This window comes from Lycorma delicatula, chromosome 4, assembly GCF_047948215.1.
Source record: "Lycorma delicatula isolate Av1 chromosome 4, ASM4794821v1, whole genome shotgun sequence".
In the NCBI taxonomy this organism is placed as follows: Eukaryota; Metazoa; Arthropoda; class Insecta; order Hemiptera; family Fulgoridae; genus Lycorma; species Lycorma delicatula.
Window position 1 is genome coordinate 54,172,377 of NC_134458.1, and position 26,768 is coordinate 54,199,144.

Below are 26,768 nucleotides of genomic sequence, written 5' to 3' on the forward strand. Positions count from 1 at the left end.
TTTTACAGTATAACATTTTTTATACACAATTTGATAGTCCGAATTATCCGTTAACGGTGAGTAGTACTACGAGATATCTAACATATTCCCTTTATGAATTTAATATATCCCATTAAATTATCAAAATACAATGTATTATGTACCATATCAGTTTATCAGATATATTTTCTGTAAATAATCCATTTCGTATTCGTAAAGATTTTCCGATTCTGTAAATGAGGCTAAGATTAATCAAGAGCAAATATAAACAAAAATATTAAATTTTACTTTAGATTTAATTCAATAAAAAAAACTAAGGAAGTTAATTTAAATACCGTAGCGTAGAAGTATCAGAAAAATAGCATAATAGTAGAATAAATTCTCATCTACGAAGTTCTTCAGAATCATGCTCAGAATTAAGGATCTGATGAGTCTATGCTAACAATTTTTTGTAAGCGGAAGGGGGAGTAAATCAGGGTAACTGGCAATAATCGGAATTTTTCAGTATTAAAAAAGAAAAATAATTTTATCGAAAAATGAGGGAATTTATTTTTTTAATTTTGTTAAATTGTTTTTAATTTTATATTTTCGTTTCTATACGATAAAAATTTACTTGGTATAAGTTTTTTAATCTTTGGTAAATTTTATTTTTTTTAAGATCTTTTTTTGTTGGTTCTTTAAAAATAATCGTTTCACGTAAAAATAGGTCATATAAATTTGGAAGCTTATTTAATTTCTTACAATCATTTTTTAACCATAAAAATTTACGAAGATAGCCTAATTTTTTAATTACGTTTAATTTTTTGCTCTTTCTACTAAATAAAATTAAAAAAACAAAACATTTTTATAGCCCTACACTTCCCCCCGTTTAGATCTATTTTCAATGCACGGTATCGTAAACTCAATGCATTCTTTTAACTTCTAGTAATTCTGAGCATTTTTCTAAAAAAAAAAAAAAAAATTAATTGAAATTTTTTTGACTCACAGTGACTTTTTCTATCATATAACCTTAAATAGAAACTGGTGTAAAGGATAACTTACGAATTTTCATTGATCCGATCTAATTGTGTTCCAAATTATCGAATTTAAATCTCCGAAAAACTTTCAGGACCTATTCTACTGGTGAAAATAATAGAATAAGTTCATATAAATATAGGTCTGGAAAAGCTTTGTTTTCGAATTACGGCTAGCGAAATCTTTCACCCTGATTTCAGTTCTTCTAATAAAATGAAGCCCTACTGTAATTTTTGAGATATAAATTAAGGAGTAAATTTGGTGGTTTCTCGTATAATTTGCGCTTAGAAATAGGATAGAATAGGTCACAGAACTGTAACTTCAGTAGTTTTTAACATATGCGATGTAAAACACAAAATTCAGTGTCGAAAAACAAGTTTTTTTTAGGTTTGTAGTACAATAACTTTGTTAAACGACTAATAAATTCGGAAGATTTAGTAACAAAACCTGTAGAAAATTAATTAAATACGGCTATTAAAAAGTAAATAAAAAACTTTTAAAAATCGGTTTTTTATTGAAGCAAAACAGACGACAAATAGACAGAATCGTATTAGTCTTTCTGTACCTAATAAACATTATTCTTAATATAGCAAAAATAAAATACATGAAATGATAAACGGTAACAGAATAAAAATCCTCAGTTACAGAAATTGTTCGAAATTCCCTCCTTCACAATGTACTCAGCAATCTGCCCAACGTAAAATATCTCCTGTGGCTTTTCATTTCATCTCAGGATCGCTTCGTATAAATTCAATAGCGTTTCGTATTTTAATGAGTAACTCTTCTTCAGTATAAACTTTTTGTCGATATACTATCGTTTTCATACGGCCCCAAATGAAGTAATCTAGTGGAATTAAGTCAGGGGATCGTAGTGGCCAATCGATCGATCCACGACGTGCAATCCAGGTTAAGAAATTAGCGTTCAAGTGATTTCTAGCTACTAAAGATAAATTTAGCGTTGCACCATCGGGCTGGAAAATCATTTGCAATATAGTATACAAATGTACATCTTCCAAAAGAGCCGACAAATTATTTTTCAAGAAATGAACGTATGCATCTGTCGTAAGGTTTTTATTGAAAACAGATTATCCCAGAATTTTCTCATAAATAATTCCACATCAAACATTAATGGGAAATCTACGTCGGGAACTAGTTTCCACAGTACTATGCGGATTTTCTTCGCTCCATAAATGACTATTTTTAGAATTGAAGACTCGGTTTCTCATAAAAAGGATAAAATTGAAATTGAAGTGAAAATAGAATTGAATTTACCTTGTCAGCGTTGTCTAGAATTTACAATGTCAGACGTTTAACAGGTGGGGGTAATCTGTTGGCAAAAAAAATTGAACCTTCTGCAGCCGGAAAGAATAAAGTTTTCCTTCTCGGAGGATGCGCCGCACTTTATTTTTTGACAAACCAGATGCGACATGAACCACTCGCCTTGTACCTGGGCTAGACTGAATTACACGATGTTTATCATTAATCCGATGATTTACTTGGCTTTCAATAGAAAATAGACAAAATTGAAAATCACCCTTTCGTTTGTAAATGCTGATACATCGCATAATGTTTAAAAAGAATGTTTATTAGGTACAGAAAGAATAATACGATTTTCTGTCTATTTTTCGTCTGTTTTGTTTCCGTCAAAAAGGGATTTTTAAAAGTTTTTATTTACTTTTTATTGGTTGTATTTACATTAATTTTCTCAGAAATAAATTCTCTATAAGTTTTGTTACTAAATCTTCAGCATTTATTAGTCATTAAAGTAAGCTACTGTAGTACAAACCTAAAAAAAAACTTGTTTTTCGACAGAGAACTTTGTGTTTTACGTCGGATATCTTAAAAAATACTGGAATTACAGTTCTGGGACCTATTTCATCCAATTTCTCTGCTCAAATTATATAAGAAACTACCAATATTACTCCTTAATTTAGGTCGAAAAATTACAGTAGGGCTTCTTTTAATAGACGACTGAAATCCGGGCGAAAGATTTCGCTGACCGTAACTCGAAAACAAAGCGTTCCCAGAACTATGTTTATATGAACGTTTTTCATAACTTTTACCAGTAGATGTCTTGAACGTTTCTCCGTTTCTTCGTGGGACAGTATTTCAAGCTCGATTTAATTCATAAAGCGTTAAAGATTTTTAGATTATGAATCCTTTTCTTACACCGACATGAAATAGAAAAAAGGTTGAACTTTCTGTAGTTAATTATTACCAAAATTATTCGAACAGATATGTTTCAGAAAAGTAGTAGAAAAAGAGAAGGGTAATTTAATAATATAGGGAGGGGTACGCGAATATAACGCTTCTATCGTAATATAACTTAGGCATGGGAATAACAAATGAGCGTCCGAAGTTGTTTTTGTTTACAGATACATTAAAAGCATGCAAATAGGATTGATTACACAAGCTGTCAAAGATTAGCTTCGTTATTTTTCTTACCCTTTCATCTTGTCATTTATATAATCTCAGGTACATTTATTTCGCCGGCCTTATATAAAGAATGTACGCTATATTTTTTATATTTCGTAATTTTTTAAACGTTTGTTTCGCTTGCCATTCATTAGTCGTATTGTTTATCTTTATGCAAGTTATTCGTTTAAAATAATTCTAATCCATTAGATAATTATCCCGCTAATGAATCAACTTTAAAATCTAACCAATAAGACTTAACATTAAAACAATTGAAATTATAGGTTTGTATAAACTTATTAGTACTTTTAAAACATTATTAACGAATGTTGATAATTAGTTAAATAAGACCTGTGTACTAATTAAAATTTATTAAAAAAATGTATACAAAGGTAACGTTAGAATCGTATAAACATTTTAAATTATTATTGCAGTATTTGTTATGTTGGATTAAATGAGTATAAAATTAGCAGTATAAAATTCATAAATTTTATCTTTAATATTTATTATTAAAATAATCCTATTCAGAAAATTGACTTTACGTTATTTGAAAATATGTAATATGAAGTTAAATATTTTTTAATACGTTCCGCTCAAATTTTTTCGACCTTAAATTGAGCGTAACTTAATCAATCTTCTTAAAATTTTCACATGCACAACTTACGATATATTACTACAGTATATATAAATTTCAACAAAATTGATCGAGTAGTTTTGGGGATTTTTGAGCCACAAAATGTTATACATAAGACTATAAATAATATATAAGGAAACTACAATTTAAATGAATGGTATTTGCCTACTCCTCATACCTCAAAACGTAAAGAAAATTCATTTTCACCCCCACTCCCCTTATATCACGTGACCGAAAATAATCCCGTACTTTTCTTCGAAATGTCGATAAAAAAAATATTAATACATTATCAAAATAAAATGAATAATGTACTCGTAATATAAAATTCTGGATGATTTTTGTCGAAACAATCGAGAAGAAAATTATGTATTACTATGACTTTTTTAGACAAACCGAAACAAATTTTCTCAAATATCATGTTTTACAAATAATTAGGTCCTTTCAGTTATTTTCGTAGTCATTCTAATCAGGTATAGTCACAAATTTTCAATTGTCTTTAAACTCAATGAAGATGAGTTTTTTAAACGTTAAATTTGTTGTTATTGAGATAATAATTATCATTGTATTTTCTGCTAAGAACACTATGATTTCTTTGTTGAATACTATTTACCTTTCCTAGCTTCATTATTTTATTATATGTTGAACGTATAATAAAAGAATAGACATTTTTTAAACGTTGTAATAATAAATTTAATTCGGTTTGTTTTTTTAACGTTCGGTTTTCTGTTTAACGTGAATACTACTTGGTACTTTTCTGTTAATAATGTTAATAAATGAAATATTGCTTTTGTTGATGAGTTTTTAAATAATATTAATTAAATAAATTTGAATTATCTTTATCCTTGTTTAATTTCTGTTACGTAACGTATTCAGATATTTTTCAACATATTCTACACTAATTTTGTTTATTATCGCGTTATATTTACATATCAATATGTTCTACTATCTCTTTTATTTAATCGTTTCGTATTTTATGATTATATTTTTAATTAACTAGAAATTTACAAGCTACTTGAACCTAAATTATGGAACCTAAGTACCTAAATTATGGTTACCTACAGAATGAATATATATCTGAACCTCTAAAAATATTCTTTTGATTTTGGTGCAAAAAAGACGAAATTATAAATGTGAACTAATTCTAAACGAAGCTCGTATTCTTAAAGTTCTATTTATGTATGCACATAGGAAAGTTTCAGATGGTCTTTGTTATCGAACGTAAGCCGTACTTAAATAGAAAAATGTATAAACTTGTAATCTCAGATAATTTTATTTGCAGTAAAAAACAAATGCGTGTAGTTATTTACATGTCATATTTCGTCTCGTATTTACTTATCTCTCTCTTTTATATATTTAAAATAAAACGGTTATTCATTTACGCTATGATATGGTACGCAGAAAGTTTCCGCTGAGCGCTCGTGTCATGTTTAATCAAAGTTAATATTATATTACATTTTACGTATAGCTACTATTTCATGTTTTTATACTTTTAAATAGTGAAAATCTATCGACTGAATTAAAGAAAACTTATTTTAATTAAAAACGCGAATGTTAATTAATTAAAAATCTATTTTTAGATATAACCTAGCCCGAGTATATAAATAATCAAACTAAAAGTAGTTCGACCTTTATGTAAAATTAACCGAGAGAATGTAATAAAAAAAAAGTTCGACCTTTTCCTTATGTGAACATTTTGATCTATTTTATATTACGTAGACTTAAGTAATAGATAATAAAATACTAGATTTCATTTGTTTTAATATTTAAAAAAGGATTATAATAAATTCGGTGTTGAAAAATTAAAGAGTAAATAAGTTTAAACAATTTCCTATAAAATGGAAACTGACTATAATTTTTAATCATAGTTTTCTTCAACGATTTTTATTTAAATATATATTTAGTTTCTTAAACTATTAAAAAGATGTAGAATCTTTTATTACCTGTAAAATAGATTTGTATCTTTTAACTAATTAATCCTTCAATTTATTGTAACTGGTCTGGGATTATAATATTACGTTAAAATATATATAAATACTTTTTTCTTTTTATCCCTACAATATTTATCTATTTTCATTAATCCTTTATCGTTCAGTTCAGATACTTTCGGATGAAATTATAATCGGATTTTTCATTTGCTAGGTTTTCATTTGCTCCGGTAATTAAGTAAAATACAAAAAAAATCCGTCATTGGATCATTCGCGTAAAAGATACAGCTACAGAAGATAAAACAGTGATTATTTCCCGTTTATCGATCGCCAGGTATATTTTTGTATATTTTCAAGCGTATTACCGAAATTTTTTTATATTCAATTTCCCGAAAACTTTCTTAAATTTCAAGTTATTAATTTGAGTATAATCTGATTTAATTATTTTTTTAACACCGAAATAATTGAATTATGAACATATATTTTATGTATAATTTATGTAACTGTTGCGGGTTTTGTAGCTGTATAATTTTCATGTTCCTAATTTAATAATAAAATCGAAATAAAAGAGGAAATTAGTGTTGTAAATGCAAATTAATCACCCGAAATAAACGTAAGAGTCTATTAATAAAAATGTTGGAGTGAATTATTTATAAAACAGTATTTAATACGAAATATTTATTTTTCAGATTACCTTGATTTTTGGGAATTTAAAAAAATATATTCCAAAATTTTTGTTTAATTACAATTTTTTGTTCAAATAGTAAAGATAAAATATTAATCTGTTTATTTGATATTTTATTTTATTTACTTTTATGAGCAATGAAAAAAAATTACGGCAGGCCTTTACATTAACGTATAATTTATTACTAAATTTAATAGAAAAATTATAATTAAATAATATTTAAATATTTTATTAAAAATGTATTAATGGATGATTTGTTACTTGTATATTATTTCTTAAATCAAATCATCAGCTAAGGAACTACAGTTTCATAGATGTAAAAATATTTTTACTACAAGGTACGTTACAGATTTTGTTAAACATTTATCACACACTTCTAAGAAAAAGTATATAAAAGTTTAAAATTGGTAGAAAAAAGATACGAATGAGAAACAAATATGGTACGACGGTTAAACGTTGTTTTCTGTAGTTTAACAATTCGTTTATTACAACGTTTTAAAATTAATTAATTACACGGAATAGTTTGAAATATGCTAATGTTTAATGTCTAGCAGTATGGTTGTAATATTTTTAATCGAATAAAAGTCAAGTTTGAGTAATAAAAAATGTGTAGTTGGCCTATAAGTAATCCTCAAACAGAAATTGTCGAAAAAATTAAATTTTTAATCGAAAATAATGTATTTATTATAAATTAATGAGGTAAACTAGTAAAACATCTGACTTTTGGCGGTTTAATAAAATTATACAAAAACAACCCGGTAAAAAAAATCATTTAAAAAATTGCTTATGTTATAATTAAATTAATGTAAAATAGATTTATTAACGATTATTTATTAACGATGTAAATACAAAATTTTATTAAATGGTAAAAGAATTTAATTTTCTCAAATGTTAAATCTCATTTGAGAACGATATCGAATTAAAGTTATATATTGCAAAATTTAATAGTTCAACTAATTTTAAATGTTTATGAATTCAGTAACAATTATTTTTAACATTTTTGTAAACAACGTTTACAAAACGAATCGTGTCCCGCGATTAATTAAACGAAACTATGAATATAGAAACAAAGTTTTTCAAAGCGAATAGGAGAGAAATGTTTCCCCAAAAATTCTATCTGAAAAATCTTAGATAGGTCGGCTATAATAATGTATATAACGGGAACAAGATGAACAAATTTGCTAAAGGGATAATTTTTATAACAAATAAGAGTATAAAATGTATCAAATATAAAAAAGACTAATTAAGTGATTAACGGAAAAATAAAATTTTAGATCATAATTCACTTATTTAATTTCATTAAATATTTTATAGCCTACATAAATGTAGGGAAATTTTAATTTCATACCGGGTGGAAAGTATGGTACAAGAAAACGTCTAAGTCATTATTTCATTAAAATAATTTCAGGAAAATTGTTAAAGAAAAGTATGTAGTAAATTTAACTTTATCTTCTACCACGCATGCTATAATTATTTTACGATTGTGTATCAGTAATACCCCGTCATTCACAGTTTTGTCGATCAGGATTTCATTTTACGTAGATTTACATGGTCGCGGAGTTTTCGATGGTAACATTTTTTTTTGTTTATTTTGTTAGTAATAACAGAACAACCTTCCTAAACTCTTACCGATCTATAATTCCTAAAACAGATATAGATTAATCGAATCCGCATTATGTACCCTACATTAATATCAGATCGTCAGTAGGTGCATTTAATAATAAACTATTTTTTTTTTTTAATATCTTGTAATACTAACGTAGGTCATGCAAACTATTATGAAGTTTAAACTGGATATACTCATTTGTTTTCTTTATAACCTATTTTAATTTCATTAATCATATCTAAAGAATTTATAAGTCTGCTTGTTATCATCATTTTACAATTAAAGATACTAAATGACTAGTGCGTATTTTAACCTTTAAATAATACAATGTATGTTTTCAATGGTATACTTACTGTTTAGTCTATAAAGCTTAATAATATTATGAAATTTTATTTCATATTTATATATAAATATATATATTATTTACACGATTATATTAATTTTTATTTATATTTATTATTTTCTAAAGAATGCATAACCGCGATTTTGATTACGATCTTAATGAAATATTGTAAACATAAATAGATAACACAGTTTTTGTTTAAATAATTTTTTCTGTAAGCAGTTTCGTTACAAGTTTTTATTATTTTCCTAAAAAAATACTTTTTAATATTTTTGCTTATTATAAAAAAAAATAAAGGAGACATGGAAACTAATCGGAAATATAACTCAATTATTTAGTTTTTAGTTAAAAAAAATTCAGTCGTATTGCTTTAAAAAAATACAGGTTTAGATAAATTTTGTATAAAAAAAAAGAAGAAAATGTTTTACTTTTGCTAGTTAATTAGGAACGAAAAATCCCAAATAAATTATACTCTACGATATATATTTTTTAAAATTCACAATCTTTTGATAAATATTTGAAAGAGAATAATTTCAAGCACGACAATAAAATAAAAAAATGTATAATTATAATTTTAAGTAAAGTATTTATGTATAATATTATAATACAGAACATTCTATACGAGTGGCTAAATTCGACCGGATAACAAGCAAGGAATATCACTATATCTAAATTTATAAGTATTTGATACGAAACTTTTTTTTTACCAAATTTAAAACGTAATAACACCGAAATATTATTAAAAAAAATAAATAAATAAAAAATGTTTGAAAAATGAACGAAATTAGTTAAAATTACATTATAATAAATTTTAATTATTTACTTAAATAATAGAAATTAATTACTAATGTAGGAAATTCTTAATATAAAATTTTTCTAATAAGAACATTTTTTGAAACGAATAAGATGTAATGTATTTATAAAAAAAATCGTACGAAAATTATTAGCGAATTTCATTTATAAGTAAAAATAAAGGGATAGATTTTGATTTTTAGAAATATTTATTTGTGAACCACAATTAAGCAGTTCAATGAATTTATTATAACAATAAATAAATATATTATTTAATTTATTTTCTATATCTTAGAATTATAAAACTACTTTATTAAATCACCGATCTATTCAACACGAAATTTATGGAAAAATATATTTTATAAAATAATAATGTATAATAATTTATTATTCATTTTTCCCTCCTTAAATTAACTGATTACAGATGTTTTTATTTAAAAATAATTATTAGGTAATACATTTTCTCATCCTTTATTAAATCTTTTCCTTTATAAAATTCTATTTCCGATTAAATCTCAAAAATGTATAATTTTTTAAAAGGTTTTGAGCGATAATTATAATCGTTTGATTTGAAAATTTAAAATAGTGGATTGATTTTAAAAATGAAACAAGAAAACTGTCCCCGTAGGTTTATTTATTTATTTATTTTTTTAAATAATTATCTCATATATTCTGTATAGCTATTGAAATATAAAAATGCTAACCGATATATAATTCGAATTTTTAAATTAGACAGTTCTACATGTATAGAGAGTTTATTAATTAAATATGCATTAATAAGACTATTATTAACGGTTGGATCTTCTTCCACAAACGATAATTTTGAAAAATAAAATAATGTATCGATAAATTTTGTTTTTATTTACGAAGTATATAAGATTTTAATTATTAGAAATAAATCTCCATTTATCGAATCGTTATACAATAATAATAACAATATTTATAGCACAGATTTATTATCGTGTCAGACCGCAAACAATTGATAATAATAAACATTTAATAGTGTTAAAAATATTAATATTTCGTTAAGCACCCGATTAAAGTTAATTTTATAGGACAAGATAATATTTAAAATAGTGAGAAGAATTTATTTTTTCCAAAAGATAACGTGAAAGAAAATCGGTTAAATTAATTTTTTTTTTTAAATACTACGTGGAGTTCATAGTTTTTCATAAATCGACTCGGATTATTATGCTGTTAGCGCTTCTACGATCGATTACTTGCGATTCGATTCGGTCATAAAAGTTTTCAATGATATTGTAATTTAATTATTCCAGATGTGGAAATTTATTTATTTTACTTTAAAGAATAAATATATTTTATTAAAAAAACGTAAACGTGACACTAGTTAATCCAATATACCGGTTAAAATAGATTCGTTTAAATGTTTTAATTTAACCGTTACTTCTACAAATTTATAAAGTTACAAAATAAAATAATTTCTATTCCCGGTTGATTTTATTTAAATTATTAGTAAATATTTTCATAAAGAAAAATATATTAGCCTATATTTTGTAAATAGCGAAAATATAGTTTAAAAAATAAATAAAAATATAATTAATTATTTTTTAAATTATTAAAGATTATGAAATAGCGCAAAAACCCAAAGCCGAAACCATAATTTAAACCCACGACCTTAAAATATTTCAAGCATTTTGCTTTAAAAAATTTAAATAAATAATAAATGTTAATATAAAGGAAAAATTACTCACCAGAAAAACGGTTGTTAATTCACTCATCAGAAGTTGCACTTAATTTAATTCGCCTTATAACAGGCGTATAGAATACATTCATATATAAACAATTTTTAAAAGTCCCTAAAAAATAACCTAATTAACCTTTGTACGCATTTCCACATACAAAAACACATTCAAACTCATTCATACATAAATATTACCGTAATACTCTCGTTAAATAATTTATACATTTAAGAGTTAGCGATGAAAAAAAAAATAGACCTAATATTAGCACATAATCAATTCAATTTTCAAGAATATTCTTATATAAAACACTTATATCACTCAAGCGACCACCACGTTTAATAAATAACTCGCTATGTTTTAAAATAGGAATTCGAATTATATTAATATCGGTCAGGCTATGGGAGTAGAAAGCACCTCACGCGGGATCGCAGTAATTTTAACGTTGGATAGGCAGGCCTACGTCGTTGGGCGCTCTTTGCGTTACCACACGCATAGTTACTCTAGCAGTTATTTTAACCTATATCTAATTACTTTATTGTTGATATTTATTAATACTTGTTATATTATTATTTTATTATATTAGTTGATGATTTAATATATATTTACAGGGAATAATTACACACTTCGCTAATCGATGTTAGCGTTTCATTTAGCGATTCCGATATTAAAGCACCAAATAATAATCTAAAAAAAACAATACGAAAAACAAAAAACGGTGAACTATTTTACTCAATTACATACATAAATGTTTAATTTACAGTATACATTAACGATCTTAATATATTTTCGTTATAAAACATAAATTATATATTTAAAAAAATATATATTTATACTTTATCTAAGTAATTCGCTTGTATAATTTAGTAAATAAATTTATTATTTTTTTTTAGCATTGTTTTTGTAAGAAATTATGAATTTTTGATATTTTTATAATTTTTCAATAAATAGGTTAAAGATTAAAAGATATCGGTTTTAGATATTAATTTAATTATGAATTGTATAGTTTTAAAATTTGTTGTGTTAATTCCTAATTAATAAATATAAAAATTCTATTATTTAGAATTTATATTTTTATCAAAAATAATGACATAATATGCGATTTTCCTTTTTTTCTTTCTTTAAGATAACTATACTAGATTTTTTATTTAAAAAAAAGTTTTGTAACCGTCGATTTAAAATAATAACCTAACGGTATATTCTCAAAGAGAGTTTAATTCATAGATAGATATTCATGAAACTGTAATTTTATGTAACTTTAGAAGATCGTGCGGTAAAAGTAAACTTTATTTTATTTATAACTTTAAACTCCGTTGTAAATTTAAGCCTGTTTTTTCTATTTTTAAGTATCGGATCGGCTTTCGACCGGAGACTATGCGATGATAGTTTATCGCCATCGCTCGATTTCAAAAATAAATGATTCTCACCGTTTACGCTATAAAGACTCTAATTACCGTAGCGTTATAATTCACGTTATCTGTTTACTTGCGTCATAATTAAAGTTTTAATTTAAAAAAAGAAACATATATATCTTTAAAAATTATAAGTAATTACGTTCTGCTTAAAATTTATGTTGTAAACAATTAATCTGTATGTAAGACATTCTTGAAATTGAAACACGCCCAACGACCCGTCCATTAATTTTATAATATATCGGGCGTTGTTCGTGCCGTGGCATTCAATGGAAATGCAATTCTGTACGCCACACGTTCTACATTCACAACTTACATGCACTTTAATTAAAATTACAGGTAGAGAGATACTGTAAAACGAGATTTTATGAAATACCCCACACGAATTACGGCTTTACATCATACATACTCTGCTTAATCGCTATAATATTATCGTATCGCAAAACCAAAGCGAGCTCTTCGCCGCTTTTAAAATGAAACCGAGCCAAAACGATCGTCAGTATTTTTATAAACACCCGACTTAAGTAAGAATGTAAACCGACACAACGGTTTAATACTTCCCCTAAAAAACATGGAATACACAGTTTTAAAAGGAAAACTAAACTAAAAAATATATAAATTTAAAAAAAGAGCGGTAAAATTTTATTTTTTCTCTGTTGTTTTATTTATTTAATTTTATTTTTTTGGCGGGTGGGTGTTATTTTAATTGAAGGGACTGAATTTACTTGGTTGTTGTACGGGTTTACCTTATGAGAATAGCAATGGCCAGGCCAGCTCGAGGGTTGGTAGCCGACTGTGGGGGGATAAGTTCCAGTCTGATACATAACTGCCACCGAACACAACAGTGTTGTCACGTCACATTCTCACAGATTATCCGCGTACATCACGCATTATATACCGACATTCAACAGTTATTTTAATTTTACTATTATTTTTTTTAACGATTGTGCAATACGTAACACATAATTTCCGTTTCGTATCTCCTGAAGTTCGTATAAGTCGTACCGAAGACACTATTATAAACGTACGGTGTATCACGCACTAGCACAGCACACACTATTTCTTTGATTCAACACTATATTTTTTCTTTCATCTTCACAGGAGAAGGAAAAAATCAATCGGCTCGTAAAGCTCCGCCTTTAGAAAAATTTTTCGGACCAATCGGAAGATGCTTTCTATAGGTGAGCCACGCCTCCATTCTTCTTAATGCAAACGGACAAACGATCGTGAATCCTTATCGGTAGACGGAGCGTAGATCGGTCAGATGGTAATTTTGCGCGGTCAATACGTACGGTCCGATATCGGATCTTTGAGACGATCGGAGCGAAGCATCGAGTCGGCGACCGTACGAAATATAACAGAAGCGCGCTTTCACCGTGGACGTCGTAGGCACAGGTCAGATGTGTTCAGCGGGCATGCAGCTTGCACTGTAGCCTACTCCTAAAGAGTCACCGACCACTCGCTACTAAAAAAACAACAGCAATAACAACAACAATAACAACAGCAAAAATTAACATTAACAATAATAGCAACAAAGATAACAGATGACACCAGCCATGTCCTTCGACCAAATTTGTTTATTCATTTATTTTCAAAAATTCTAACATCCAAATCAAACAACATCCATATACAGGCCTGTATATAAATATATTATACATATGTATATTATATACACATATATATACACACAGACACACATAGACATGTATATATGTATATGTATATATATAAATATATATACATATATATGATATGTATATAAAGTATATATATTTATGTATATAACTATTAACTATTATCTACAACGGTGACAAAGCAGGAAATTAAAGCGGATGCCGATATTATTGGTAGTAAAAAACAAAACGAAAAACAAAACGCAGATAAATTTAAAACACTTGAACCTGGCCTGAGGAAGGAGCTTGCAGGTAGGTCGAAACGTCGGGCTCCACCATACAGCTCCGTAGCGTGTCCGGAATAAACATGACGCCGTGCAGAAACGGCGGCTACGACAGCACGCGGACGACTGAACGTCAATCCTCGGGTAGCGGGCTAAGGAGGGATCCACGTTGGGCGGGTCGCAGGGCGGTCGTGGGGCGGAGCACCACCCACTACGTTCTGCGCACCCACGTGCCTTCCCTACCTGCCTGCCTACTCCAGACTGTCTACCTTTAGACCTCATGTATCCCACCTACCACCTATGTATACATATATACCGCGATGCTTATGAGAGCAGCGGCTTACCGGCTTCCACTCGCAATACCCTGAACGCTCCCTCGTAACACGCGCGCACATACTTCACTACCTCAGCGGGTGAGCCGACTTGAGATTGATTTTCTGTTAGTTAATAACAAAGTAGACACTGGCTATTTAGACGATAAAATTTTTAAAAATTATATTCGTTAATTATTATAAAAATGATTACCGATGAAAATTGTTAATACCTGTTAATAATAATAATAACAAGGGTAAAATAATAATAATAACAACAACAGTCGAGCTACGAACGATCGTATGGCCTGATGTACTGAATACAGTCAGAAACCAAATTTTTCGTACGCAAATGGTAAAACGAATACGTAAAAAAGAAATGACGTACCGAAAAATTAGTGATGTTTATCATTACTATCGTACGATCCAAAAATTACTAACGGGAAGTCTGTGTGTATAACATATTATTTTAAACAAATCGTTTATAATAGCCGAGAATAAATTCTTGAAATCTATGAGTCGTTGCTTTGTACACGAAAAAATAACGCTGGAAAGGTTTACTCACAACACTGGGTATTAGGAAGTGTACATCGGGATTCAGGAAAGTGTAATTTGTAAACCGTACCTTAATGTATTATCATCGTTACACTTCTGCATACGATAAAATCGTGTATCCTTTCGGGCAACATAACCTTTCAAATATGTGGAGAACGATTCTTGACGTACCTAATTAATAAGGTTCCGATATGAACACTATACCGTTAATCTTACTCTCAATTTCGTAAGCCTACACTTAGAAACTGTAGATTCTCTCTCTCCTCTTTCGCTAAACTATGAAATAGACACGAGTAAAAAAAATCGGGTATCGATAGATCCATACCTATGTGAATTTATATGACGCGGACCCAGTGGCGATGTTGAGTTGTTCAAACAGACTACAGATCATATCAACAAATTTTTACCGCTAGAGTAAGCTTAATTTTACATTAGAACATTTACACTTTATCATTTAAATTGTATATTTAGTTTGTTTTCATTACAAAAAGTCTTCTACTATTTTTAAATTATATATAATCTTATATAAAAATGCCCCTCAAAAATGAAACGAAGTTTATAAAAATAAGAAAAGAAAAAGCTTTATTGAAACGTAAAAAAACGATATAAAAACAATTTAATCTCGCTTGATTTACATAAAGATTCCAATTAGGTGTTGATTTGCGCTGTGGGGGTCAATGTTTCTTGATTCAAGAAGCGAATTCGTACCTATTTTGGCTGGTAGAAGTTGGGTAGAAGATTCCTTTATTTCTTGTAACTACCTGTAAATTGACCTTTTATACTAATTATTACACAGTAAGGAGGAATTTACTGTTTTCCTCTTTTCTTTTATTATATTCAACGACTCCTTAATGTACTGAATTTTTGGTTCAATTTGAGGATATGTTTATCACTTTTGTAAATTAATGAAATCCGTAATTTTTTTCCATGATTTTGTTGCTGGATTTCTTATTAAAACATTTAAATTGGCAGCTGTCCACGATAAAAAAAAAATAACATTTACCTTAATTTTTTACTAGAGCAGAAATCTTTTTTAATTGCTAGTACTCTTCTACGAATCAGTTAGTAGTTCTGATGTATGCTATGTAACCCTTTTTAGTTACATTTCGCCTGTAATAAAATCTATGAGCATACCTTTTTTCTGTTCTTAAATTTCACTTATGATAACATCATGATTTCTCAAATTAATTTCCTTTTTCTAATATAAAATAATTAACAATTCCAACTTTTGGAATAATTATCACAACATGATAATTACACAACATTAGAATACCTTAGGAAGTAGAAGTAGAATTTTCAAAAATAATGTTACTGATCGGAGCCTCGTTTAACATTAAACCGCTTTGTGTTGGCGATATACTAAATCTCAAGAAAACATTTATTCATTTTTCTTAATATTTTTATTATATTTTTTTCATTTTTCTGTTATTTTTAATTGTCTGTTATCAATTTTTTGTAGGTATCACGCGCTCCACCAAAAAAATATATAAAATTTATTACCTGGTATGGAATTCAAAAATATAATAGTCCATGATTACTCTTTTTATTCCTTAACCGACATAGAATTTTATAGAATTAGATAAACGAGTAATAAGATAATAGTTAGCTTTATTTGCAAAATAAGTTAAATAAAACATCCTAAAAATCCTTAACTTGTAACCTAAGTCGGGTAAATCAAAAAAAATATTCATAAAATATCATAATTGATATAAAATTTAAAAAATGCGGTTTTAAAAAACTGATTAATCTTAGGCGACAGAATTTAAAAATATATATTTTTGCTGCATTATAAATTCCACTTGAAAATTAAAACTTAAACATATACCGTATACCGATTTATTGTATTATGTAGCGTAAACCGATGATAATTGGGTACACTGAATATTGTGATCTTGTAATCATTCAGTCTAGCACTTTCCTTGAGTCTTCGATTATATAAAACAGTTTTACCAACGTATCCGTACAATAAATTACATGATAAATCATTTTCAATGGTTTACCTGGAATTTCCCTTAATAATTAGAGTTAATGCATTATTCACAACTGATTGTTAGCGTTCAGTTCGTTAAATTGTGACTGAACATTGTCCTACTGGTTTCCACAGCAACCAAACGAAAAAATACTATTGTTATAGTAAACAGTCAAATAAAATAACATAGGTTATCTATATTAATTTGCTACTTTATATTCTCCTTTTCTTAATCTCTTTTTCTTTTAACACCTTTATAAATCACTTTTAATATAACATGTATTAATTGGCGTTGCTTTTTGTTTAGTGTTTTCAAGGATGTTCTCTATAAAGCCAATCCTTGTTATAAAAAGGATTGATGAGTATATATAACCTAAATTTTGGTTAACTTAGCGTGATATTTTGACGGTATGAATCATTTAGCTGAAGAGTTCAACGGGAAAACATTTCATTTCACGCTTGCTCATCTACCTTTATCACAGGATTGTTTTTTCTTCTTGAATCTGGGTGTACTGTTTTCAGGAGAAAATTGTATCCATGAAGTCTTCCAAAAATGATGCGGTTATGGATCTAACAGAGACATAAGAAATTAATATATATTTTTTCAAATATAAATTCAATTAAATTTATTAACCCGATTGTAAGTACAAATGTTAACAATAGGTTATACCGTTTGAAAATGAACGAGTTTAGATTTGTAGAATTTGGAAGCATTTAGAGAAAACCATTCAACTTCTATCTTTTCCATTAATTCTTCGGATTACGTCGTTTTATACAGAACTGATAAAAAAACTAAAATATATTCTGGTGAAAACTGTCAACCTTTTATTATAAAAAATTAGCATCTTTACGCATGCACATTAACAAACAGTTGGAGTGCAATGAACGTTGTATACCCTACTTCTTTTTAAGCTTAGAGCATTTTTTTTTAGTATGAAAGATTTTGTTTAAAAAAATAATAATAAAAATAATCAAAACCATTAATAAGATCCGTTTTTTTACGTTTTTTTTTCAAATAAAAACCAAAAAATTGGTTTCTAGTGATATAAGATTAATTAAAATTGGACCCTAGGATAACAGATATGAACATCTATAAAGTAAATAGGGCAGCGTTTTTAAATATACAGTACGTTCGGAAATTTTCTGAGCACTGGAATTATGGAAGTGTAATGACGAAACTTTTTTTTATTATTTCATTATTTTATAGAAACGTATATTACAATAACTGGAATAGTTTATAAATTGTGTTGAAAAGAACCTCCTCAAACATCAATGCTACACTGTACACGTTTTAATTTGTTTTCAAACGATTTAACCGGCTGACGTACTGGAATGTCTCATACTGTTATTGTGGTTTTTAGTTCGTCAATCGTGCCTGGTCTGTTGCGATACACTGCTTTTCTTTGTTGCCCCCCCATAGAAAATAATCTGGACTACAAACCCCTCGAAATGATTCGTTCACCAAAGACATTTCGTAAATAAGTCATTGACCTGTTAGCTGTGTGCGCTGTGGCGCCATATTGTTGGAACCAATCGTGATTGATTTCCACTTCTGTTAAATGAATAATAAAGTTTTTTAAAACAGTACAAAAACGATCATTATTAACTGCATTTTCAAAAACGATTGGACTCACTATGCGTGTTCTACTCGTACCAACCCAGACTTCAATTTTCGCTTCGTGTAAAGATTGTTCGTACTATTCATAGGGGTTAATTGTCGACCACAGTCGTGTATTTTGTGAATTAATACACCCTCTCGGATGAAAGCACGCTTCATATGTAAAAAAACGTAATGTGGAGGATATCTACGGAATTTTGGTCAATAAAACGTTTCAACTATTTACAATAATCTAGCCTTTTGATATGATTTGTAGGTTTTAGTTTTTGAGCACACATTACTTTGTAGGGGAAAAGTTTCGGTTCTTTTCTTACATCTTTATATGCGGTAGCAAGTACGATATCTTGCTCTTATAACGAAACCACAAGGCAACCAACCTAACGCCGAAAGAGCAAAATGCACCACATAATTCCAAAGCGTACCGCACAGCGACTTTCCGAACCCACTGTATTTATATACTTATTGTAATATTCCTTAGTCGTGTGTATGTATGTATATGTGTGTGTGTGTGCGCGCGCGCGCCCACACACACACAAAGTTATGATTATTTTGATAACTTAAATAAAATAATGTGTATAAAAAGAAAAAGGAACACTATCATACGTCCCAGTTGAATCGATATTTGCAAATAAAAATATAGGTAATTATTTCGTGCTAGATCAGGTAATGCACTGAAAGCAAGAAAAAAAGAGGTTTTTTTTATAAGCTGTTTAATGAACAGCAGTCCTAAACAGCAGGCAGTAATTTATGTTCTTATTTCGTGATCATTACGGCATTTTTCTCTTTTTATGTTACATTTTAAAAGTTAATCATTATAAAAAAATTTGAAATTTGCAAAAAGTCATCATTTTTTCTCATTTACTTGCAGAGGAATAAAATTAACGGGGGATAAAAATAAATAAAAAAATTGAAAAATCTTTCAAGGTTTTTTTTTAAAAAAAGAAGTTCTTTGCGTCTTTTCTTTGCCATTTGCTCTTTCAACATCTGTTTTGGAAAAAAAAATTCAAAGAGACTAAAATAAAGAATAAAAAAGTATTTTTTAAGAATACTTTTAAATTGTAACCCGATTTTTTTCGTGTGGTTTTAGATATTGTTACTGACGTTGAAGCATATCCAGTAAAAAAAAAACTTGTGTATAATCATAATACTAGCTGGGTATAATGTTTTTTTTTATTATTATTGCTGTGTTTTTTATTTATGTAGTTTTCATGACTGAGATGTTATCATTATTAAAACTTTGATAATGTGATGATGGTAATTTTAACTCAGGAAGTTACGTATGAAAATACAAATAAAATATTATTATAATTGAATATTTGCCCGTGTACAAAACAAAATGCTAAAAATAAATTTTAATAATCTGTTAATTTATTCTGTCATTTAGACAACATAATTCAAGAGAGATCATAAATGTAAAGCTCATATTTATTGAAGGCAAAACATTTATGGCCAGCCTTTAATTATTACTTTAAAAATATTGATGTAACCACACCCTCTATTCCTCAACCGCTTTAAAATAAAAATTTTTGAACTATAAATAACTAGATTTACTAATCGAAATTCTTCCAGTTATGAAATCTTAGATTTGATCTTCTATCTTTAATCTTTTTATGGTCGGAGGGTGCAACCTTGAAAAAGTTTTTTCAATAAATCATAACGATGAATTAAGCTATGTAAAACTGGTAAAATTATAAAGACGATCAAAGATCTTTTACTAAAAAAAAAAACGTAGAAATTAATTCATATTTTGATTTTTATAACAATAATCAATGGACGTTGGAAAGGCGTTAATGAAGATAAAAACATAAATAAAACACAAAACTATATAATTTATGAAACGATAAATAAGAAAAGGTTTCTCGCCTTGTAAAAATGGTAAAAGGGGAATTAGCGGTAAATTACATTTAAAGTAACATTTTTATTTCCGATCGGACTGATAGCTAGTTTATATTACTTTATTTTACTGTTATCACAAAATTAATTAATATTTGTTTTTTTTAAACACAATACATTCACACAAAAATAATGATCGTTCGACACCATTATGAACAAATGTATAAAACAACAACGTGAGTGATTCATAATCAACGCCCAGCAAAACCTACTGGAGATAAATTGAAGAAAATTTGTATACACGTTCTTGTTACGGTGTAAGTGCACACAAAAAAAGGATTTTTTGAAATTCCGAGTTTAAAAGGATAAAATGGCTTTTTGACACCCGGCTATATTTTTTTAATTTCTCGGTAACAAATGAAGATTATATTCACCAAAAATTACTTCATGATATGTTCATGATATCTTCATATAAATATTTATGAAAAAAGTTTAGATTTTTCAAAATTCACCCTTGGAAAAAAAGGGAAAAAGATACAAAATTTTGAACAATGATCTGAAATTTTTCCCATTTCCGACTATATTAAACGAGATATTCACTAGATTTGGGCATGCAAATACTCTTAAAATAAATATTTAAAACCATTTTTGGATTTGTTTTTTTAATTTCGATTTTTAAGAGGTGTACCTCCGTACACTGTCTGTACGGTTTTTTATTTTTTTAGAAAAAACAAAAAAAAATTGACCATGACGGGAAACGCAAGTAACTCATTTAGCGCGGGCGAAGCCGCGATGGGAACGCTAGTTATACATATATTTGTTAAAAAAATATTGAATAATTAAAAGATTACATCACAACTACACAAAAATAATCTAATTAATGTCAATACTATATGATATAAAAAAATATTGAATGTCAAATTATTATGAACTGTCAGAAATTAAATTAAAATGAAAGTGTATGTATGCAAATAATTGTCTCATTTCCCACTTAATTCCCACTTATTCCCACTAGATTTCCCACTTAAAAATGTCTTAAAATGATTTTTTTTATTATCATCTTACTGAAGTTTTTGAAAAAAGAAATTTCTTGAACATGTAGTCATAGAAAACCTGTAATACTTAAAAAAAGAATGATGGGAGCTTCTGTGCCATAACATGAAATTTTGATCGTGTTTTATTTCCTTAATTATATTTTTATTCGAAAATTCATCCTCTACGCGTAAACTAAGTTATTTTAATTAAAAACGGTCGGTTCCCTGATTTCAAAAATGTTTTCGACATATATTTTTTTAAATATTAGATTTATACCGTATAATAATACATATGTTTATGTGTTTTTTCGTAAGCATACTTATAAATAAATATAATAATTAATAATATTACAAAATCTTTCCAAAACTTGTAAAAACTTGCTTTATACCTTTTAGTCATACTTTAATCAAATTATTATCATACTTTGCTTGAGTTTAATTAGTAGCTTAATTTGGATTTCAAACGATAACGTCATATCTTGAAACCCCGCATAGCCGTTTTGCAGATTTTGCAATTTTTTACACTCGCATCCTTAATTTACCCTCTTACGAGGGAATGTTTGCAAAAGTAATGGTGGAATATTGTATTGTCGCCCGACCTTAGTAACAGTCCAAACTTTCATCAATCGGCAATGTCAAGAAGTATGTTAAATTAAGGATGCAGGATTTTAGGACAAACATGAAAAAAAACATTGCGAAGTAAAAAAAGAAAAATTCTTAAAAACCAACTCGATATTAATTGTTTTTACAGTTTTTTATTATGTATCAGTACAAACCTATTGATTTAAAAAAAATTATAATAAATTTCCATTTCTAAAAAGGGAAAACCTTTTTAATAAAGGCTTAACATGAATTTATCGTCGGTTACCGCGACATGTCATTGTCCCAGATGAATGAATTACTTCGGCTGTATGCCAAGGCTCAGTTAACGGTACGATAGTAATAAAGACCAACAGGTATGACTATGAAAAAGACCAAACTATTGCATTGATGTCACACGCTGCACTGGAACCCCCTATATAAAAAAAAACTACACGAGTGCAACTCACGTGATTGGCATTCGTTTAATACTTCAGTCTATTATGTCTTTATTCTGTATATTATGTCTATTATTCAGTTTATTATGTCTTTTTGAATCGTTAAGGCATTATTACTTTGAATTCTTAAATGCAGACGAACGTATTTTTAGGTTTCAGAGAAGAATAATTCTTTTCAGCGTTGTGAATCGTAAAACAACCCACTATTTATTTCCACCGTACTCCCTATAGACCGTAGTTTTCACACTTTTCGGTTATTTCATTAAATAATATAAAATGAGGCTTGTTTTAGCGCTTAAAATTATCCATTACGTAATACCATCTTTAATGAAGAAACGGGATAAATAAATACTTGATTAATATTTTTCCTTTAAACTACAAACATTGATTTTCTTGGGAATAAATTTTTTTGTGTAACTTTGGTTATTTTTTTAGCGTATTAAATACCACAGTAAATAAGTATTTATGTATTTATATACAAATAAATGAAATACATCCTTACCAAGGATTCGTCCGCAGTCTCCTTTCTAGTACTTTCGGTCATTCGACCATCCTCAGGAAAAGTTAATCTTTAATTTATATCGTTAAAATTAAATTATGTAAAAAGTAAATTTAAAATCACAACTGCTCATCATAGTATAAAGTTAGTCATGTCTGTTATGTAAGAAGGTCGCAGTTGTTATGAATATTAATGGTTGGAGGGAGACAGTTTTGGCATCCTGATAATTATTTTTTAAATAAAATATTGTCCTCAAATCTGGTCTGTTCATTGATTAATTTATTTTTATAATAATATATATTGAATTTTTCGTCCTTAGAAATATCTAATATTTTAATAAAATTATCGGAATTATAGTTGTTTATTTTGTAATATGCGTCTAGCATAATTTCATTTATTCAAGTGGCCTTTCTTTATATTGTTAATGTGCTCTTTGGCTCTAATAGAAACAGAACCGTTGGTCATACTTATATATTCCAAGTGACAGTCTTCACATTTCAGACCATGGACTCCTTGTTTATCTAAGATATTTATATTTTTGTTTGCTATTCCAGTATGATCGTTATTGTATATATAATTTTATTGTTGGTGGTGTATGTTGTCTTTAGATTATAGTTATTATATATTCTATCAAAATATTTATAAAATCGGTTAAATTCTATTTTTATATAAAATTTATCTAAGTCATTATGTGATAATTTTATGTGTCTTTTATATATATTTTATTTTTAATTTTAAAGTATAATTTATTGATCAGTTGTTCACTGTAACCATTTAATACTGCTAAATTCTTTATAATATTTATATTGGAATTTAGTTTTAAATTGTTGTGTCTGAAATAGCTCTATAGATTAGAGAATTAAAAGCTGCCACTTTTTGACTCCATGGATGAGATGAATTAGCTTGTATTATAGTTTAGATTTTATATATATATATATATATATATATATATATATATATATATATAGAGAGAGAGAGAGAGAAAGTTCTAAACTATTATTATTAAAATTTTTTTCAATGATCATACTAAATAATTAATACTATTATTATTAATTTCATGATTTATTGTGAAATTGATATTGTGATTTATTGCATTCATTTTATTAAAAATTATATTTATGTAATTATCTTTATTTTGATGAAAAATAATTAAAATACCATCAACCTATCTTTTATATAAAAGGATATGGTGATTTTTAAAATTTTTAGGTAAAAATGTATTTTCAAACTCATCCATGTAAATATCTGTCACGATGGCTGAGAGAGGTGTCCTATAATATATATAAGTATTTATGTATATGAAAAACTACCTGTGTCGTTTTCTCTGAAGAGACCGGAAACGGAGTAAGGAGGAGGAAAAAATTACCTTAACTGGTAGTAGTATACCGTTACAGGCGATTCATCCGTTTCCAACTTCCACGAATTAACTTTAATAATTTTATTTTATTCTTTAATCAAGATAATTTCAAAACAGTGTAAACGCAATTATATTACAGTAATATTTTTTTTGTTCATTCGGGTGCGGCGATGAAAACTCATAAATAATGGATACATTTACGTTAATATTTTATAAAATCATCTAAATTGTATGTGTTTTAACGAATATATACTATCAAATATGAATCTATCTTAGCTACAGAACTAACAAACTTTGTTTTATAAAAATACTGATTACATTATAATTCTTCCTCTTTTTGTAAAGTACGACTTAAGCGAGTAGATTATAAAAATGGTCAAGTTTTTAGCCAATGAAATAGTTTTTGTAAATTTAAAAATAATTTTCTCACATTTTGTATGATTTAATTTTTTTCTGTGTTTTTCTATTAAAGGCCTGCTTTTTAGCTGTGATTTGACATTTTTATATTTTACTAGTATTTTATTAAGTTAATGAAAATTGTAAAGATTTAATATTGAGCAAAATTATATATGTTGCGTGTTCCTCCTTCGTCAAATAAGTCTCTTACTCGGTATTTGGCAAAATTTAAATTGTGTATTTGTTATGGACAAAAAATCGCGAGCAGATTTGAATTATTATTACAATAGTTTAGAGTAGGATAACCCGATTAGAAATTCATTAAAATTATTAATCGAAAAATAAATAAAAAAATAATTTTACTAAAAGGGAAACGAGAGTTACCATAAAAAAATTCGGAAGATAATTCCCGAATATGTTAATGCAAATGTTATTATCTTTCATTTTTATTAGTAGATTGCATAATTTTGATGACTTAATTCAGATATTCAGCTTTACATAAATGCAATAATAACCAGTATAAAGAGGTTTATTAATGACATCTGAATTTAAAACACTTTATACATTTTAAAAACCCTGTATAGATTATTATTTATTGAGGAGGTATCCAAAGATAAAATTTGAATTAAAATTGAAAATTTTAATTTACAATTAAATCGGAATTAGATACCAAAAGGTGTAATATGTGTAGAGTAAAAAACGCACACATATGTCAAGAGTAATTTAAGAAAGAATGATAAATTTGCGTTACCTTTGCCAAAATTGGGCTGTATAGACATTTTTATTCATCTGTGGCTTCGATAGGGTACAATTTGTTACCTAATAATATAAAGGAATCAAAAAAGTCTAGAGAATACAATGCTGTTTTATTTATATGGTCTTACTAGAAATCTATGTAATTAAAAAGTTACTCTTCTAATCTAATTACTGAAAAAATTGTTAAAAAAAAATAACTATTTTAGGATTACAATATATAGATTGTTATTATTATTTTAAGTTTCTGACGGTGTATATCAGAATTTCTGTTTATTTTAGAAAATGTTATTGCGATGGTAATCCTCGACAAGAATTTGTCTGCAGAGGTACCTAAATTTTCATAAAAATTACATATTTTATGTTATATTGCAGAAATTATTTTTTTAAATTTTCTTTTTATTATTATTAAAAATAAAATATGTAATTGCTTTATTGTTTGTAATTTTATGTAAAAATAATTAACAAATAAAAATAAATAAATAAATTACGAATTATTTTTTCTCAAAAAAGTAATCGCGCAAAAAAAAATTATTAATGGAATGTGTGTGCATCGATGCATCTCAGATAATGGAAAACTGGCTAACATAAAAAGGCCAGTTTAGAACCTTTTCATGTATTGGTGATTTTAGTGTGAAATTATTCAAAGAAAAACAGACATCACTTTTTTATGGTGCATTAATTATGAAGGCAATAAATTATATATTTTTAGAATAGAGATTTGTTCTTTCATACTAGGCATAAAACGTTTTTCTTCTATTGTAGTTATTGTAGTTAAAAAAAATTGTAAAGTTATTAACCTTTTTTTAACTTGCTTAAAGTGATTCTTTTTTGGACTGGATCATTTCGCGCTTTCCTGTAGCCGTCTCCACATCAGTAAGTCGGCATGTGTAGTTTCTTTGTGTTGAAAAACACTAGGAACGCCAAAAAAAAGAAAGTCTAATATCAGTTCTGTCAAATACGAACTTTTACCAACTCTTGAGTATTCGAATGTATATATATAT

At 27.4% G+C, this 26,768-nt stretch overlaps 1 protein-coding gene across 7 annotated transcripts in view; it reads right to left on the reverse strand.

The window, feature by feature from the left end:
• Nucleotides 1-26,768, reverse strand: part of NfI (Nuclear factor I) — a 989,818-nt gene that overhangs the window by 540,137 nt on the left and 422,913 nt on the right. For 4 of the 7 annotated variants that reach the window (XM_075362979.1, XM_075362973.1, XM_075362977.1 and 1 more), the window contains exon 1: nt 14,407-14,541. The exons of the other annotated variants lie outside the window; for them this stretch is intronic. In XM_075362979.1, the coding sequence (XP_075219094.1) occupies nt 14,407-14,487 (81 nt within the window). In that variant the 5' untranslated portion in view covers nt 14,488-14,541. Of the gene's footprint in view, nt 1-14,406; nt 14,542-26,768 lie in introns of those variants that run through there. 7 annotated transcript variants of the gene reach the window in all.